Below are 17,231 nucleotides of genomic sequence, written 5' to 3'. Positions count from 1 at the left end.
CGACGAGTTAATAAAATCGCTACACTGAAATTAGTTTCTCCATTCCGCATTGCTGAACAGAGGCTGTTACATGTATTACCAAAGGAGAATTTCCATCAACTCCATGTCTTCCAGTAATCCAGATAGAGTAAGCCTTCATTTCTCAGTCACATATGAAACTTAGTTTGAGAAGCCCTATTTAGTTTAGGAAAAGTGCTCCAGACCATTTTTGGCCGAATGTTTGAGCGGAGCGAGATCTAAAAATTACGCAATGGATTTTTATCTGAATTTTCATAGCCAAACGAAGAGTGGGAGTTGACAAATTGGATATCAAATTGACTAGTGTGAAATCAAGTTTTGTTTAAAAAAAGATTTAATTTCTTGATAGTAATCTGTGTAATTAAGGAAAACGTAGTAATTGAGGGAAAAATAGAAATATTTCAAGAACAGCTGCTACTAGATTTGTAAATGAAGTGTCAGAAATATCAAATCACAGCATAAATTGAAACTTCTCTACTCTATTGATCTATATGCTAATAATAATAATAATAATAATAATAATAATAATAATAATAATAATAATAATAATAATAAATAATCTGTTCGGTACGTAAATACATTTCATGCTTTCTGAACAAAATTGAGAAAACAGAACAAACGTTTGGGAATTATTTTTCCAAGAGTATAAAATAGATTAGAGAAAAATTTGACGCGCTTTTGAATGATCCACAAAATCACTTATAGCGTATGAGGTGCTAGTTGAAAGTCAATATGTGTGTGTGTGTGTGTGTGTGTGTGTGTGTGTGTGTGTGTGTGTGTGTGTGTGAGAGCATTTTAAATAATAGTGGAGGATATTTGCCTCATAGAATATCTGTGCCATCACACGTCACTAACATTTGAACATCTCAGCCACCATACATGATTTCGAGCGTCATTTTAACGCTTCAAATGTTTCTTTGATCTGTTTTGTTTATTTTTAGACAAATAAGTTTACGAAACATCTGAAAATTTCTCAGTTTTTTAAAAAAAATATTATAATATTTGTTTATTGCCCATCCAGTCGCTATATTGAAGTCCCTTTAAATAAACAGACTCGTCCATTGGTTCTGTGACTTTATTAGTAATCTGCGCTATTTCCTTTTCCGTGCGGTGTTTTTACATTGTTTTAGTCGTATTGATTTGATTTTTTAGCCAGCTTTCAGACTTGCTGTAAGTTCTGCCGAAGATGGTGGCGCAGTGGTTAGCACCCTTTTCTCGCATTTGGGAGGGCGACGTTTCAGATCGCCGTCCGGAATTTGTTTTCCGACCTCTCCAAGTAGTCATGACAAGTGGCGAACCTGTTAACGAAGCCTCGCCAACCCGGAAGATTATCGGTTTCTCTTAGCGTTACTGAAGAGGTAGACTTGGAAACGTTGTTTTAGTCTGTCCATCTGCTTTCTCGCTCCCCCTCGGTCCTACCTTTCATAATTTTTGTTTTTGTAGCCCAAAGAACTACAGAATTTTTTGATGGACTCGGAAGAAACGCGCTTGGGGAGATACTGTGTTGCTTAGTAATGGACGCAAAAGTTCTTCTTTCGGTCCATTATATGCGCAGCCTCGTGCGCCAGCACCAAAGCTGAAATGCATCACTATGCTGCTTGCCTCTAGCCCCAACTGTAAATGCAGATGAAAATCACGAGTGTTGGTACCTGCTGGATCTTCGTATTGTTCCGCTCTGTTCTCCCAGATAGAGGTAAGCTGCTTCATACCCGCTCGCCCTAGCGTGATCCGCCTGCTGATCTTCACAACTTGGCGTGTGGCAGACGCTTGGCCCAATATAGATGAAAGAACGCAAGACTTCCAGTTCCTTTAATCAACCTATGAGTTGCAACTATCCTCTTCGAATATCGGACATATGGCCTTCGATCATCAGGAGTTTCTGCTTGCTAAGATAGATGTGTAATCCGATAGACTTAAGATCTAGTAGATCAGCAAGTTAGTTTTCGCTGCTGGCTAGATGAACTGTGTCATAGGCAAATACAGAAATTGAGTTCTGCCATCAGTTGAAATGTATTTCGTCCAGCCATTGAGACGTCTCCAAACGAGATGTTTGGCAATGAGTTACTGTGACAACCCTCCATAGCATTAAAAGAAATGCCGCGCTATGTTCCCTTTGAAAGAGCGCGGCCTGTTACTTTCGTCATGTTTAGTTTTTCCAATCCGAAGCTCAATCTGCAGTGATCTTGTCGTCAACGGGAAGTTGAACACACTATTTCTTGCCGCGCGGGTAGCCCCGCGATCAGAGGCGTCTTGTCACGGTCCGTGAGGCTCCCCCCAGTCGGAGGTTCGAGTCCTCCCTCGGTCATAAGGTGTGTGTCGTCTATAGCGTAAGTTAGATTAAGTAGTGTGTAAGCTTAGGGACCGATGAGCTCAGTAGTTTGGTCCCATAAGACCTTACCACAAATTTTTAAAAAAATTCTTCCTTTTGTATTAAGTTCTTCCACTCGTTATTGCAGTTTATCTGCACGCAAGGGAAACGGTAGTGGCATCAGCAAAACGCAAGTGTATTCGTTGTCCCTTATTGGTTTTGGAGTGTAAGAATCTGATAAATTTCTTAGAACTTTTGGGAATAATTTTGATGGCACGGAGTCTCATTGCCGGCATCGTTTTAATTCTGTATTTCTTCCTATCGTGAAGAAGCGTAATAGAAACAGCTGTGCCCTGTTTCTGAAGAATTGTTACTAAAGATCAGTATCTCAGTGAAATATTCTGCCATTGTGAAATGAAATGATCGTGTGGCATTACTCGTATTGGTTGGGAGAACCCCGTCTGGCTTTGTTAGGCTGCATGGTGCAACTTTTTTCTATTTGACGCCATTTCGGCGACCGGTGCGTCTCTGTGATGAAATTAAATGATTGTCTACAGATGCCCAGTCCTCCAGCGAAGAGTGATATTCGACCCAGCCGAGAGCCAAACAGGGGACCCCCCCCACTCCCTCCCGATGAGGAGGCAGTGACGTTAACCACCAAACCACGAACTGCTGACGTTATTGTATGGGATTCGTGGTAATATTCGCCGTGAGGTATAGATTCGATGTATTAAGCAGATTGTGGATGTCGTATCTTTCGCATGTCAGTCACCCTGTACAGACACTGTGCACTCTTCAGTGCCCGCTGTTTTTTATTGTGGTCCTAGTGCAGATGACTATGCCGTGTGTCGCCCTTAAACAGTAACATCATTTCACGCTTTTACTATGTCTTTATGTTGTTATATTTGTAAATACCTATTTTCGTGTAGATGACAGCGAACTATTGACACCAGCTGTGTAGACCCTTAATGTTAAGTGTCGCCAGTCGTTTCGAAATGCTGTGCAACAGGCGCAGGCGGTGTCGGCTTCAGCTTAAGGCGGCTGTTAAGAGATCGTGCTGAGCGTGTTTGCACATCGGCTCAGCCGACTGGTTAGACGCCCTGCTCCTCGCTGCTTACACAACCCGGCGGCGGCTCCAGGGAACCGCCGGTGCAGTCTGCGCATCTTCCCAGTCGGGTATCCTTTCGTCGTCGTCGCGGCTTAGACTTGGGCCCATATTACGCTGTAAAAGAAATTCGCCAATTTATTATTATTATTGTAGTTATTATTAGCTGCGTGCCGCGGTATTAGTCGCGGTAAAACATCTATTAATATAGGAATGTTAATGCCGAAACCTACAACCCACTCGTATGCGCCATCACAGGAGGTCTCTGTTCGACGTACTGAGTTGCGAGCCACATGCGGCCTACCACACCGCGCGACATCGAAGAAGAAAAAGAAGTTTAAGACGAAAGGTGAAGGTGACAATACACGTCGCTGACAACTCGGTCGTTTACTGGAGGAAAAAAATTTTACGTCACCGTGTAGCTAATTACCAGATTTGCCAGGAAAAGGGAGTAAATAATATCAAGATTGGACAGGCCTAGCGTGAAAAATATCATTTTTCTTTGTGTATTTGAAAAGCCAAAAATATGTAGTATTTCCCACGGGAACAGTTATTTTTTATTTTTTTCTTACTGATTAGAAGGTAACCTACGTACGTGTTAATTCATATCATTGGCTACCTCCATTCCCAAGTCCATCCAAATCCGTCCAGTCGCTTCATCGTGAATGAGGAACGAACACAGTAACGCGAAAAAAGTAACCAATTTCTGGTTTGGTACCGCGCAAATTTTATAATGTTTGTTCGTGCAGCGTCATACGGCCTCACGCCCCTGTGCTCTGTTACCAGCGGACACGCTCGCATCTCATAACCACTAAAAGCCTAGCGCGATGTCCCGCTGTCGTACAGCGTTTAAATGACGCCGTCGTTGCGAGTCTCCAAGCGTCTCAGAAGCTGTTAAGATAGCCCTGACCCTTAGCGGCCAAAATGCAGCGGCTTTGTATGGAAATACAGATTAAACAGTTCAGGAGTGTATAAACATTGTATTTATTATGTAGGACGTATTAAACAGTAAAAGAAATTTCACAAAAACGGTACGGTTCAAAAGTAAGAGTAAGTGACTTTTCTAAGAGTACTTACTGTTCCACATTTCACGTTATATTCTTCTAGTCAATAAATATAACATTGATATTGTAATCCTAGGCTACTAAGTTTTGTTTGTTTTCCGAAGTGCACAATTTTACATTCCTGGACATTTAAATGGAATTACATTTTAATTGCCAGTCTCTGCATCACTTTGAAATATTAGCGTAATATTGCCGCACATATGTACAGATTTTCCAAATAGCGGTTTCTTACAGATAACCGCATCATTGGGGTCACTATTAATATTGCCTGGAAGTTCATCAACGTACAGTTTCAGCAGCACTTCCCTGGCGGTACACCTCGAGTTACCTGTACATCATTGTGTCGCTGTCCTCCTATCCAAGATAGGTGTGCCCTGCCAAGAAATCGTCAACTGAGTCACAAGTTTTTGTTTGCTACCCCATATAATCGCAATTTTTGTTCATAAACTGTCGATTTAAGGTTACAAAGTAATCTTACGATCTGCTCTACCGCCTTCGATTTTTCCCATACTTACATAACTTGAAGCTCAATGCATGGCCATTGTGATCCTGAAGCAGTACAACGCATTTCTGCAAGAAACTGGAAAAAATCGCTTTTGCAGATTACATTTTCGAGCGCTGTTAAGTACAAAATATGTGTTCACGAATGTAGACAGCTGTAGCTCAGTGTGTAGCTCTAGTAATCGCTCAAAATGTCTGGTTCGAATCTCGCTAGTAATAACATCTTTCTACTTCAAGGTGCATTTTTGTAAACAAATGAAAATGCTAATTAACAAATATAGAATCGCAGTTTTAACAAAAATAGCATAATTATATTTTTAATTATTAATCGCGCGAAGAAGATAGTGCGATATGTATCAAAATTTGATACAAAAACTCGAAACGCCAAATAGATAAAAATGTTTTTATTTATAGTGATTGAGCAATAGAACTTGTGGTGTCACCGCCAGACACCACACTTGCTAGGTGGTAGCCTTTAAATCGGCCGCGGTCCGGTAGTATACGTCGGACCCGCGTGTCGCCACTGTCAGTGATTGCAGACCGAGCGCCGCCACACGGCAGGTCTAGAGAGACGTCCTAGCACTCGCCCCAGTTGTACAGCCGACTCTGCTAGCGATGGTTCACTGACAAATTACGCTCTCATTTGCCGAGACGATAGTTAGCATTGCTTTCAGCTACGTCATTTTCTACGACCTAGCAAGGCGCCATTATCATTTGCTATTTATTTTGATGCATGTACCGTCAGACCGATGTTCACCAATTATGGATTAAAGTTAAGTATTCCAGAAGCTACGTACTATTTTTGCTACTATAAAGACCTTGTCATTTTCCAGACCTCACGCCAGCCTGCGTGAGCTTAAACGCTTGCCTTTCGCCTTCACCTCATAGTGGCTTGGCTGTCTTGCCAAGTCACAGCAGAACTAATCTATATGACTCTTTCAGTTAAGAATTAGACATAGCGCATGTCTCCATTAAATTTTCTTTTATACGATCAGCAATAAAAAATACAGTGATATGTTTATTAAATACAATTACTCAGTGTTTGTCAATTAACATTTCCATTTATTGATAAAAAGACTTAATAGTGGAGAGATTCGGACCAGTGACTTGAGATTAGTAGACTTAGACGCTACACACTCAGCTGTTGGTTGTTGTTGTTATTATTATTGTTATTCGAATTTGGCCAACACAATCCACGTGAAATAGATGATGTAAAACATTATTTTCCGTATTTTAGGTTTCCCTTGAATTAATTTATTCTTCTGTGTTGTTCTCTTTCTTCTGTCCATTCATCTCCTCTACTCTTCAGTGTTTTGTACTGGGAACCCTTGATTTTTTGTATTTTTCCTTCAATTCATGTCATTTTTCTGTGTCTTTGTATGTTATTCCCAATTCCTCTGTACTTTTCGTGACTTGCATAAACCACGAAATTTGGATTTCGAATTTTTGTGAATGAAGTTGAATATTTTTTTGTCGGCGTCTTGTTATCCATTACTTCATGCGATAATAAAAAGTAATCTTCCGATTTCTCATTATGTCTGTTAATATTCTTAGTTTTCCATACATCCCCTTGTTCCGTTTGTTTCCAAATCCCGTTTTTATACTTCGGAGCGGCGACTATGTCAACGACAGCAAAATACGTTGTACTTACGGCCCTCGGAAATTTTTGAAGAAATTTTATTTTATAATTTTTTAGTTTAGTATTATGTCGTACTGCATTAAGAAATTGATGCCTTCAAATAAAGAAAATCGAAGACTGCCAGTGTGACATCACATACAAAATACACGGACTAACATGATCGCTAAGTCCGTCAGGTCGCGCACCGTGATCTTCGGGGGTTTCCATAGGCTCGTGGCGGGAACTGGTAAGAACGCTTCGCGTTCGCGCGTGCGCACAGCCAAGTGTTTTTAAACCGCACGACTGCCGCCCAAGAAGCCTTGCTTGAGCCGTGGGTAGGGGGGAAACGTCGCGAGTGTGTGTGTCGGCAGCGGGGAGCTCACAGCAGTGCAGTACGAAATCCTGCCGCGTCGAGTCATCTCCTGTTATCTGTGCCAGCGCCGTTGCTGCGAGCGCGTGACGTCAGAGTGCTGCAGGGCAGTCGAGTGTGCCAATCATTCGTCGTGTTGCCTCGAAGCTCTCGAGACTGCTGTGCAACTACTTTATTTGCTGTGTTCGAGCGTTAAGTTGTGATGTACGCAGTCGCAGAATACTTTGCGGATACTCGGTGGCCACTGGTTTGAAATTCTAACGTTGCACTTGTCCTGTAGGGCACTGTTGCTACAGGAGCCAGTTTCTCAGCGCGTGGCTAATAAGCAGCTAGCGATCGACGAAGGCGTCAGTCGTTATCATCTGGCAAAACGCCCAGACGAGATATCGGCGCAGCTTTTTCTTTCTTTTGTCACAACCTTGACACCAGGGTTTTCGCTGAGCGAGAGCCGAAAAATTATACAGTTGGCTAGATAACCGTATGAAGCTTCTATTTCTGTAGGGCTCTTCAGCAGAAACCTTATTTCACAGCTGCTGCTTTCAGCTTAACTGTTTCCCTTCATTCATTACACTCTGTTAGTACTCTGTAGCAAACTCAAACCACTACAGGAAACTACTACATAAACAGTTGGATGGCGTCATTCCATCCTTCAGACATCTATCGTAGATCTGTAGTATACTCTCGCCCTGGTTTTGTATCTCCATCGTGTCCTGAACTACAGTGAAACCCTCTGTTCGCCCATTGGTGCCACCTTAAATAGTGCATTTCATTGCTTGACTTCCTAGTAGAGATCGAAGGTGAATATAAGTATCGTTTCATCTGTTACAACTGTCTCTGTTTACTTAATCAGTGCTTTGTTCTGCTGTTGTAAGATACCAATACCGACGCATTGCCTCAGTTGCAGAGAAACATTTCAGTAAGTAACGCCTTCAGCGAGAGCACTCCAGTCTACTGACAGGCAGAGGTTTAGGTTTTTGTGCTAGACGTGTAATTCCATTATGTCTTGCAGTGTGGTGCTGTGCGTGGACGGAACACATTTCCATTCGAGCTTCCAGTAGCAGTGCGGATGTGACAGTCTGCTAAAGCTACTCCAGACAAATCTCGTTCCATTCAGAAGTCGGCGTGCAGGGATTTACGGGAGCTACAGTGTCTGGTGAAACAGCGAGCGGTCGCCAGAGAGGAGATAAAGGCGTGTTACGCAGCTGGAGAATCGGTGACGGACTTCCCATCGCCCGATAAAAAGAGCAGTTCCCGAGGAAACACGCCACTCGAGTTGAGAGTGTGCGTCCCATTGAATGTCGATATCGCTGATGACGTCGCTTCTGCAGTGGTAACCTCTCCGGTCGTCAGTGCTCGCGGCAGCGATAATGTTCTGTACGGGCTGGCAAACTCGAAGGCGGGAGTGAACCATCGGTGGTACACACTAAAACTAGTGGACTGGTTTGAAAGTTCTGTATTGCCAGCGCCAGTTGAGGATGAGTGCTTAAGAAAATAGACGGCTGGGTGCACTCTGTGGACTGTCGCTGTAAACACAGCTTGGTGATATTGGCGTCTCGTAGTGACACTATCTTTGTGCTGTTTGGGTTCTTGCGACTGTGTGAAATTAAGCAATTGAAGGAAGTGGTGTGTCTTCAGTGATGACCGCGATTTTGCGCATTTCACGATATTGACGTGTAGATCACGTTAGAATTTGTGTGGCATCTGAGTTCATCTGTGTATTAGACGTGTGTAGAGTTACGATAAAGTGCCCAAGTTACATCTGGTCTCGCCTCATTGAGACCGTCTTATTCACATTGTGGTGAGTGCTGGTCACGACGCCAATCACATCTCGACAAGCCATGTGGAGTGTACTGTAGTCGCATCTGGTGGACCTGATTCTTCAGAGACATACAGTGGTCGCATTGAGGACCTCACCCACTTATGATACAGTGCCAGATGGTTCCCATCTGGACCAGCATCGTCGACGTTACCTTGGTCGCATCTACACTCATTTCCTCGAGCCTGTCGAGGTCACTATCGGGACCCCTTTTGCTCGAGTACCAGTAGCTACGTCGATCGCATCTGCGACAGCCTTGTAGACACTACTGTTAGCTTATCTGGAATCGCCTCGTCTCGTGGAGCCTGTCGTTGGGAGAATCCCCTCTGCCCCCCTCCCCTTCCCGGTGATCGAGTGGCAGTTGTTATCCATCTGGACCAGCTTCGCCGACCCTCCCCTGCTGGATTGGGGGACCCCCCTGTGCTGGAGAGTCGGCGGCGGCAGAGAGCTATGGCGCCCAACCTGGAGGAGCGTTCGCTGGTGCTGCCCCGCGGCCAGCGCTCGGGAGGGGCGGCCGCCTGGCACCAGATGGCGGACACGGCGGTGGTGCGGTCTCGGCGCGAGCACCTGGCCGTCAAGGAGGCGCTGACCGCCTCCCAAGGCATCGCCCCCGGCCCAGACCTGCCGCCCGCCGCCGCCCCCGCGCCTGCCGCCGGCAACCTGCGCACCTTTCTCAGGAAGCTCCGACAGGCCATACGTGAGTTCCCAGTCTATAGCTGCGCACACCGTGCTCAGTGCTCTGGTGAAGTTATATGGACGTCCGTGTAGTGTATAGCTGGTTATGACGACCAGAACAACCTGATCTTCCTGGGGATCCATGCTGAACAATAATCAGTTGGATTTTTTATCATTCCTCACATAGCTCGTCCAATTCCCAGTCAGATGCTAAAGGATCAGTACCATCATATCGTATGTTCCTCATTGATTGGAATAATATACCGCGCCCTGTGTTTGTCTCTTGTGCTGTTTATCTCCAGATAAAGCCACAGTTCTCCTTGGGATCGATGCGCGTCAGTATAACATGGTTGTACATCGAATGGTATACATACCACAAAAATGAACTTTAATCTTGAGAGGTTCTAGAGAAAAGTACACGTAGCATATTTGAAACTTACTATTGATGCACGAGATGCCCTCATTGGATGCACCAGGTGTCCTCATTGGAAGATGGTACGTAAAAACACACTACAACGTTCGCAATCGGACCTCATTAGCATGTAATTTGTGCTGGAACTGTTCCAGGTTCCTACTAAAGGCAGTCTCTTTGTGCATCTATACCGCGATCAGTGAAGTATGTACCCAGAAGAGGTTAGCATTTTTCTCGCCTTGTTACGCATTTCATTCTTGTGAAGTAATAGTCTCTCTCTCTCTCTCTCTCTCTCTCTCTCTCTCTCTCTCTCTCTCTCTCTCTCTCTCCCTCCCTCCTTGAGTGTCTTTGTCCAACCTTCAGTTTCACCTTGTCAAGTCGCACGCCTAGGGCTCAGCGTTTCCGTCGCGTCTGGTCTTCCCACACATTAATACATTAATCCCCCCTCCTATTTCCTCAGTTTTCCTCTTTTATTTTCCGCACAGGACCAGAACCAAAGCTGTCCAGACACCATTCGCTTCTTCTGTTGATCAGGTGTTAATATGTATTCAGAGACCCACTTCATCCTCCTCAATGCTGTCGTTTTAAATTATTGAAAAAACCCCTCAGTGCTTCTGGGCGCCGAACCAGTGCTCCTCGGCCTGTCAGGAAAGTAGTAGTTAAATATAGTTGTGGTAAACTACACATACAAAGGTGCGCGGTTCAGTTATCACCCTGTCTTAGAACGTCTTGGCACTTACAACTTACTGAACCTCTGGTAATGGTGTGTGTATGTGAAAAAATGTCAACTTGCTCAGCGGTTCGCAGTCCACCTTAAACTGCCGGACCCCGACGGTACCTGCCAGTTCACCGAGCGAGGTGCCGCAGTTGTTAACACACTGAACTCACATTCGGGAGGACGGCGTTCCCGATTTAGATTTTCCGTGATTACACTAAGTCGCTCTAGGCAAATGCTGGGATAGTTCTTTAAAAAGGTCACGGCCGATTTCCTTCCGCATCCTGGACATAATGAGAGCTTGTGCTCCTTCTCTAATGACATCGATGTCGACGGGATGTTTACCCAATCTTCCTTCCTTTACGTGTCGGTTCAATGTCGGAGGAAGCTAAGGGTGTACCACCCCCAAAGGAAGCGTGGCCAGTAAAACACTGCGGTATTCAAACCACAATTTGTACGCTAACCATTAGAACGAAGATTTCTTCGTTGCATTATCAATAGTTCATCTCATAACCGTTTAAAATTCCTCGATCTCTGTAACACTGCCGGTGTCATGATGAGTTATATTATCACCAATATGCAGAATGCTGTTTAGGACTAAAAACTTAACAATAAAAACTTAACAATAACACCTTCTTAGAAGTGCTGCAGAACATACGATGCATTTATGTAATTCAAGTTAATGTAATAAAAAGACTTTAACACCCATAAGTTGCCGTATTACCACTGAACTTACGTCCTTGCATTTGTTCTCCATTCTTCCAGTTGTTTATCATCCATTGCGACACTCTGTATTACTAACACTGTTGCTTCACTTCCTTTAAAGTAAACAACAGACAGGAAACGCTCATAACCCGTCTATTCCTGAAGACGCTGAGGTGTTGGACAGACTGTGATTTCGTTAACTGTGGGAACGTGTACGCCAGACTGCTCATTGTCTACACGAAGGACCGAGAGCGAGATTAGGACAGTCGTAACACACTGTGCTGGTATTGGGGAGGACACCAGTGCCAGTCCCCGTCTTGCCATCCAGGTGCAGGTTTTCCATGGTATCCCTAAAACGTCTAACGGAAATGCCAGGATGGTTCCTTCGAAAGAGCACAGTCATTTACTTGTTTTCCCTTACCCAAGCGTAGCCTCAGCTGTGTATCTAATGTAGTAGTCGCAGGCAAGACGTTAAACCATGGTGTGCGTGTGTGCGTTCGCGTTTTTGTGTTTGTGCGCGTACGATAGGGCTATTATTGAAATAGTACTTCAGTGGAATGAGACAGATAAAGCGTGGAAATTAATTATTAGATGAACATTAACAATAGTAGTGGAATGTAGTCGAATTAAACCAGGCAATTCTGGGGGAATTGGATAGTAAATAAGAGAGTAAACTAGTAGAAAACTTTGGCTTTTGAGCAGGAAAGTAACTGATGGCACCCAAAGTAGATAAAATGTACAATCAGACTGGAAATAGGACGAATAACATTTCCGGAAAAGAGGTAATGGTTAACATTTAATATTAATGTGAGTTGGAAAGTCTTTCTGAAGGCATTTGTGTGTAGGTTCGTGTGAAAGTGAAACGTCGATGATAAGCAGTTCAGACAAGAAGAGAGTAGACGTTCTTGAAATGTGGTTCCACAGAATAATGCTGAACATTGGATGGGTAGGTCGAATAGCTAACGACATTGCACTGAATGGAGTTGCCACCTCATTCGCTTTCACTCCCCTCCTACTTCTTTATTTTCTCTCTTTCTTACTGTATCTTGCATGCAGTCGTGCTTCCCAGGATTTGCCTTTTGTAACCTTCAGAGTTATTCCTGGTTCGATACATACAGGATGAAGGTACTGATGACCTCGCAGTTCGGTCCCTTAAACTCCAACTTAATCGAGATAAGAAAAATAAATTTATGAGAATTCTAAAAGAAGGGATAGATTTGTAGAACACGTCCTGTGTCATAAGTGGTCAATTTTGTAATGGAGAGAAGTGTGTGTGGGGGGGGGGGGCAAAAATTGTAAAGGCAGACAAAGGAATGGACAAAGTAAGGAATGGTTATTTATAAATGAAGAGGCTTGCACAGGATAGACGAGCATGCGAGCCGCATCAAACACGTCTTGGGATTGAAAACAGTAATATAATAAATAGATAAAACTTTCACGGGTGAAAGTATACGGCAGCACAAAGAAAAACGTTCTATCGCGCATTACTCCACAAACGAGCCGTTTGCGAGATATCATCGTTTTTAAATCGGGTTTTCTGCCGGTAAACCACGTCTTACTTGCACTGCAGCATTACCGTCAGAAAAACCGAGTTTTCACGATGATAATGCGCCGCCGGGAAAACATGAAGACCTATGTCTGAGAGATGTTTGCACTGACTTCAATATGAAATATTAACCTAATTTTTACAAATTATTTTGAGATGTAAACTTCTTGATCAAGTCTCCATGTAAGTGGGCTCAAATCGTACCCTTGGCCCATGGGTGGGGCATGTGGTACATTCGTGTTGCGGCACGGATGACATCTAAGGCGCGAGTACGGTCGAAGTTGGCTAGGCCCAACAGGATGTGCGCCTTCGCCTCCAAGATCACCTGGCCTCAGTCCTCTGGATTTTTCTGTTTGGGCTCATCTCTCAAAAGAAGTATTTTACGAGATGATCCGGGGGTGTTCGAAACAATTAGTAACTTACCGCAGAGGCGACTGCAGTGTGGCATCCAAAGGAGAGGATGACATATGACCTTTGACAGGTGCAAGTGAACACTTAATTATAAATTGCTGAAGTGGTGTTAAAACAGTATGTTTGGGTTAAACAATAACTGTAATAACTTGGTAAATAATTGAGATATTTGTTGACGGTATGTTTCTATAACTCTGTAACCCAAAATATTTTTTACGTATGCAATACACCTCGATGTACGCGCCATTAGTCGCGCGACATACATATAACCTGTATTCCACTTCTCTTCAAGTGTTTTACTGGATTGCAGTCGTAACATTTGCTATAGCTGCACGAATGCTGCGGCGCAAGTCTGATAGTTCGCTCACTGTCTGGTACGCTTGATTCGTGATAAAAAAAACACAGAAAAAATGAAGTGGCGTAATGTCCGGGTGAGTCGACTGTAGCCTGTGGAAGTGCATGCTTGGCGTGGTGGCCTGACATCGAAAGCAAACTCCCAGTTTCCCAAATCAGCTTGTCCTGTTTCTTCATCGTTGCGTACGTGTGATCGTCGTCAGTTTGTAGGGATGGGAAAACCGACCGGTTAAAACATACTGATATTTTACTTCTTAATAACTGGTATTTAATTATTTATTTGTTCTCGGTTATAACAGGTGTTTTTATTGTTTACTAACAACCGTGGGAAAATCTAATATGTTAGCTATAGCAGCAGTGCTAAAATTTTTCGATTTAAAATAAACCTCTTTTAAAGAACAAATTTTATTCCAAAAATTTGCAGTGCTTTCATATATTGCTTTACTATAGAGAATGGAGACAATGTACAGTGCTATTTTAATAACATTTACGATAGAAACAAGCAGCAAACACACACCATAAGAACTGAAACGGCATTGCTGAAACAATGTACCTGTTACCATGTGGCGTGGCCTATTGGATAGTGTGCGTGTATATACTGTGTACTAGACTTAACCTATCTCCGGTGTATTAATAATTTTTTCCATCGGACCATCCAACTACAACCGAATTAAACAGTTTTCGTGCCATACGCGTTTCGCCTTTATTCTCTGCAAGGCATCTTCAGTGGCCTGGAATATGTACGTATTTTTACTATTTAGTTTATATTTTAGGGCAGTGTACCTAAAGCTTATAAAATGTTCCGGTGATTGGTTGTTCCTGCTACGTAGTAATATTTTAAATTCTACTTACATGTTGCATTGAAGTTTTTCTACATGTTATGTTTGTTCCATTTTTTGTGCTGTTCCTCTTCTTATAATTCCCATTTGGTGTTTTTGTTTTCCACATGAAATAAATGATCCCCCCCCTTCTCTCTCTCTCTCTCTCTCTCTCTCCCTCCCTCCCCCTCCCCCTCCCCCCTCTCCCCCCTCTCCCCCTCCCCCCTCCCCCCCCGTCCTCCTTCCCATTTCGTCTTCTGGACACACACACACACACACACACACACACACACACACACACACACAAACGAACTTAGTGATAATAGTGTAAAAATAATAATCATGAAAACAAATACTGTTTCACACACAGACAAGCGTACACAAACAGATCACAGATATCTCAAAAATTACTCTCGGAAGTTGCCAATAACATTCGATTTTTGGTTCAAATGGCTCTGAGCAGTATGGGACTTTACATCGGAGGTCATCAGTCCCCTAGAACTAAGAACTACTTAAACCTAACTAACCTAAGGACATCACACACGTCCATGCCCGAGGCAGGATTCGAAGCTGCGACCGTAGCGGTCGCGCGGTTCCAGATTGAAGCACCTAGAACCGCTCTGCCACACCGGCCGGCTCGATTTTTGGCAAAAACATGAGACAGTCGGCAACACAAACCAAAACATTGCATGAAAAAAAAGTTTTCAGTTCCTAGTGCTGTGAAATGTGGAAAACAAAAACAAGTGGCAATTATAAGTAGAGGACCAGCACAAAAAATGGTCATAGAAAAAACCAACCATCAGAACTGTTTATAACCTGTAGGTATATTGCCACAAAATGTAGACTACAGAGTAAAAATATGTATGTATTCCATGCCACTGAAGATAATTTGGAGAGAATAAAGGCGCAATGCATATGGCACAAAAATGGTATTGAATTCAGTTGTAATTAGGCGGTCCAAAAGTAAAAATTACCAATATACCGTAATAATACACGCAACTGAGGAAGACAAGACTACAAAAGGAGATGATGTTTGCCCCATCTGACTACATGGTAGATCCTCGCTGTCATTGTTGGACATCAGTTGTATAACAAATGGCACCATCCCTAGTCTGAACATATTTTACGAAGTGCAGCACCAATGAAGTACAATGCTCCATTTGCTGTAAAAGATCAAAAACAGGAGGAATCTCAACAAACATGTGACGTAATACAAGAAGAAAAATCAAAACGTAAATTCATTCATAGTGTACATTAAAAACAGGAAGAAGGTGATGTGCTGCCTGTATCTACATAACATGCTTTTATCAGCGTTGAAAATGAGCTAATTAACTCGAAGAATAGAGTTCTTCAATCTCATTTTTCACTTTTGAGCACTCATTATTCGTATTATCCAAGTAGTGGTATGATCCCTGATTACAGCATGATTTTTAGCAATGTGTCAAAAAATGAATAACACTGGTAATTTTTTGCGGTAGCCAAATTTTTGTCACATTTCGAGAAAAGCGCCAAACGTTGGGCAGACTGTTTCCTTCTATCAGAGTATTTCATTTAATATTTTGATTCAATGTACGTTGAAAAATTTTGACTCCCTCACCATCAGTTTGTCTTTATTCGATGTCTCCCTTTATTACAGGACATTATAGGAATAAAGAACCGAAAATCGGTTCTTTAAAAAACCGAATTTAGCATTTTAACAGTCCAATTAAAACTTTCGTTCAGAAAAAACATATAACCGAAAACAGGTTGTCCCAGCGATAACCGCCTTCCTTAGTTGGTAGAGGTCTGAAAACGACGATGTACCACTGTAAGAGACTTCGGCTCCGCGAGAAACCATACAGAACATCACCTTTTGCTGTAGAGTCTTCACGGCAGTTGACGCGCATTTACACAAAGCGAGATGCGCACACGATACCAAATGCTGCAAGCAAACAAAGAAAACATCTTGAGTTATCATAAATGTAGAAAACCGCTAATAAAATCTGTTTCGTATCAAATTATTACATTTTATAATATATTTTTCGATGTTACTATATGTTCAATCCATACACTCTGTTCGTTTACTTTTTTTTTTGTTATATTTGACCGAAGTTAGATGTGGGTTTAATAGAAAAGTTTACAGAACAAAGATGTTACTGCACTTGGTCGTTTTCGGATATATGCGCCAACGTTACAGTAAACAACTGCAGCGATGACGTAGTTGCCGCCCAGTCAATTCTTTCAGGTCAGTTCTGCGTATACCGTCAGCCCCGGTTACTCGCTGACCCACGACTAGTCGACCGAAGCGAACGCGTTCCCACTCCCGACTGCAATAACATTGTCGTCTGTTAATACGTTTGTTCTACGCAGGCCAAAACTTCAGTATGGAATCAGTGACGGCTTGTAAACATACATTCGCAGTCTTTCGCAAACGACTCTCCTGCGGACCCATGTTTTCTGGGACGTTTTTGCTTCTGTTGCTCCAAATTTTCACCCTTGTCAGATTTTCCTTCTTACTACCATACATGCTGTGTTCTCGTAGGAGACCCTACGCCGAATTATTTCTGAAGCCAAGTGTAATCTCCTTATCTCAATATGCAGAGCAAAGTGTATAGCAGAATATTTGGAACTCCATAGCATCGGAGTTGACGGTTAACAGCAGACGTGTGCGTATTTTTTTTCAGCTGGAATTGCTTAGTGGTATCACTTTCCACAGTTCCAAACCGTCGACTCTAACCTTGTCTGGCTGTTGCTGAGTAAAGAAACTGATTCACCCGTCCACCTTGGGGGGCGTGAACGTCGTAAATTTCGTAACT

General features: G+C 43.0%; 1 protein-coding gene across 5 annotated transcripts in view; it reads left to right on the top strand.

Annotated features, from left to right (window-relative positions):
• Positions 1-17,231, top strand: part of LOC124717382 (glycogen synthase kinase-3 beta) — a 326,873-nt gene that overhangs the window by 149,200 nt on the left and 160,442 nt on the right. The window contains exon 2 of one of the 5 annotated variants that reach the window (XM_047244228.1): positions 7,994-9,497. The exons of the other annotated variants lie outside the window; for them this stretch is intronic. Coding sequence (XP_047100184.1) covers positions 9,251-9,497 — 247 coding nt within the window. The 5' untranslated portion in view covers positions 7,994-9,250. The remainder of the gene's footprint in view (positions 1-7,993; positions 9,498-17,231) is intronic. 5 annotated transcript variants of the gene reach the window in all.

Source organism: Schistocerca piceifrons, chromosome 9 (assembly GCF_021461385.2).
Source record: "Schistocerca piceifrons isolate TAMUIC-IGC-003096 chromosome 9, iqSchPice1.1, whole genome shotgun sequence".
In the NCBI taxonomy this organism is placed as follows: domain Eukaryota; kingdom Metazoa; phylum Arthropoda; class Insecta; order Orthoptera; family Acrididae; genus Schistocerca; species Schistocerca piceifrons.
This window is presented reverse-complemented; position numbering and strand designations above follow the sequence as displayed.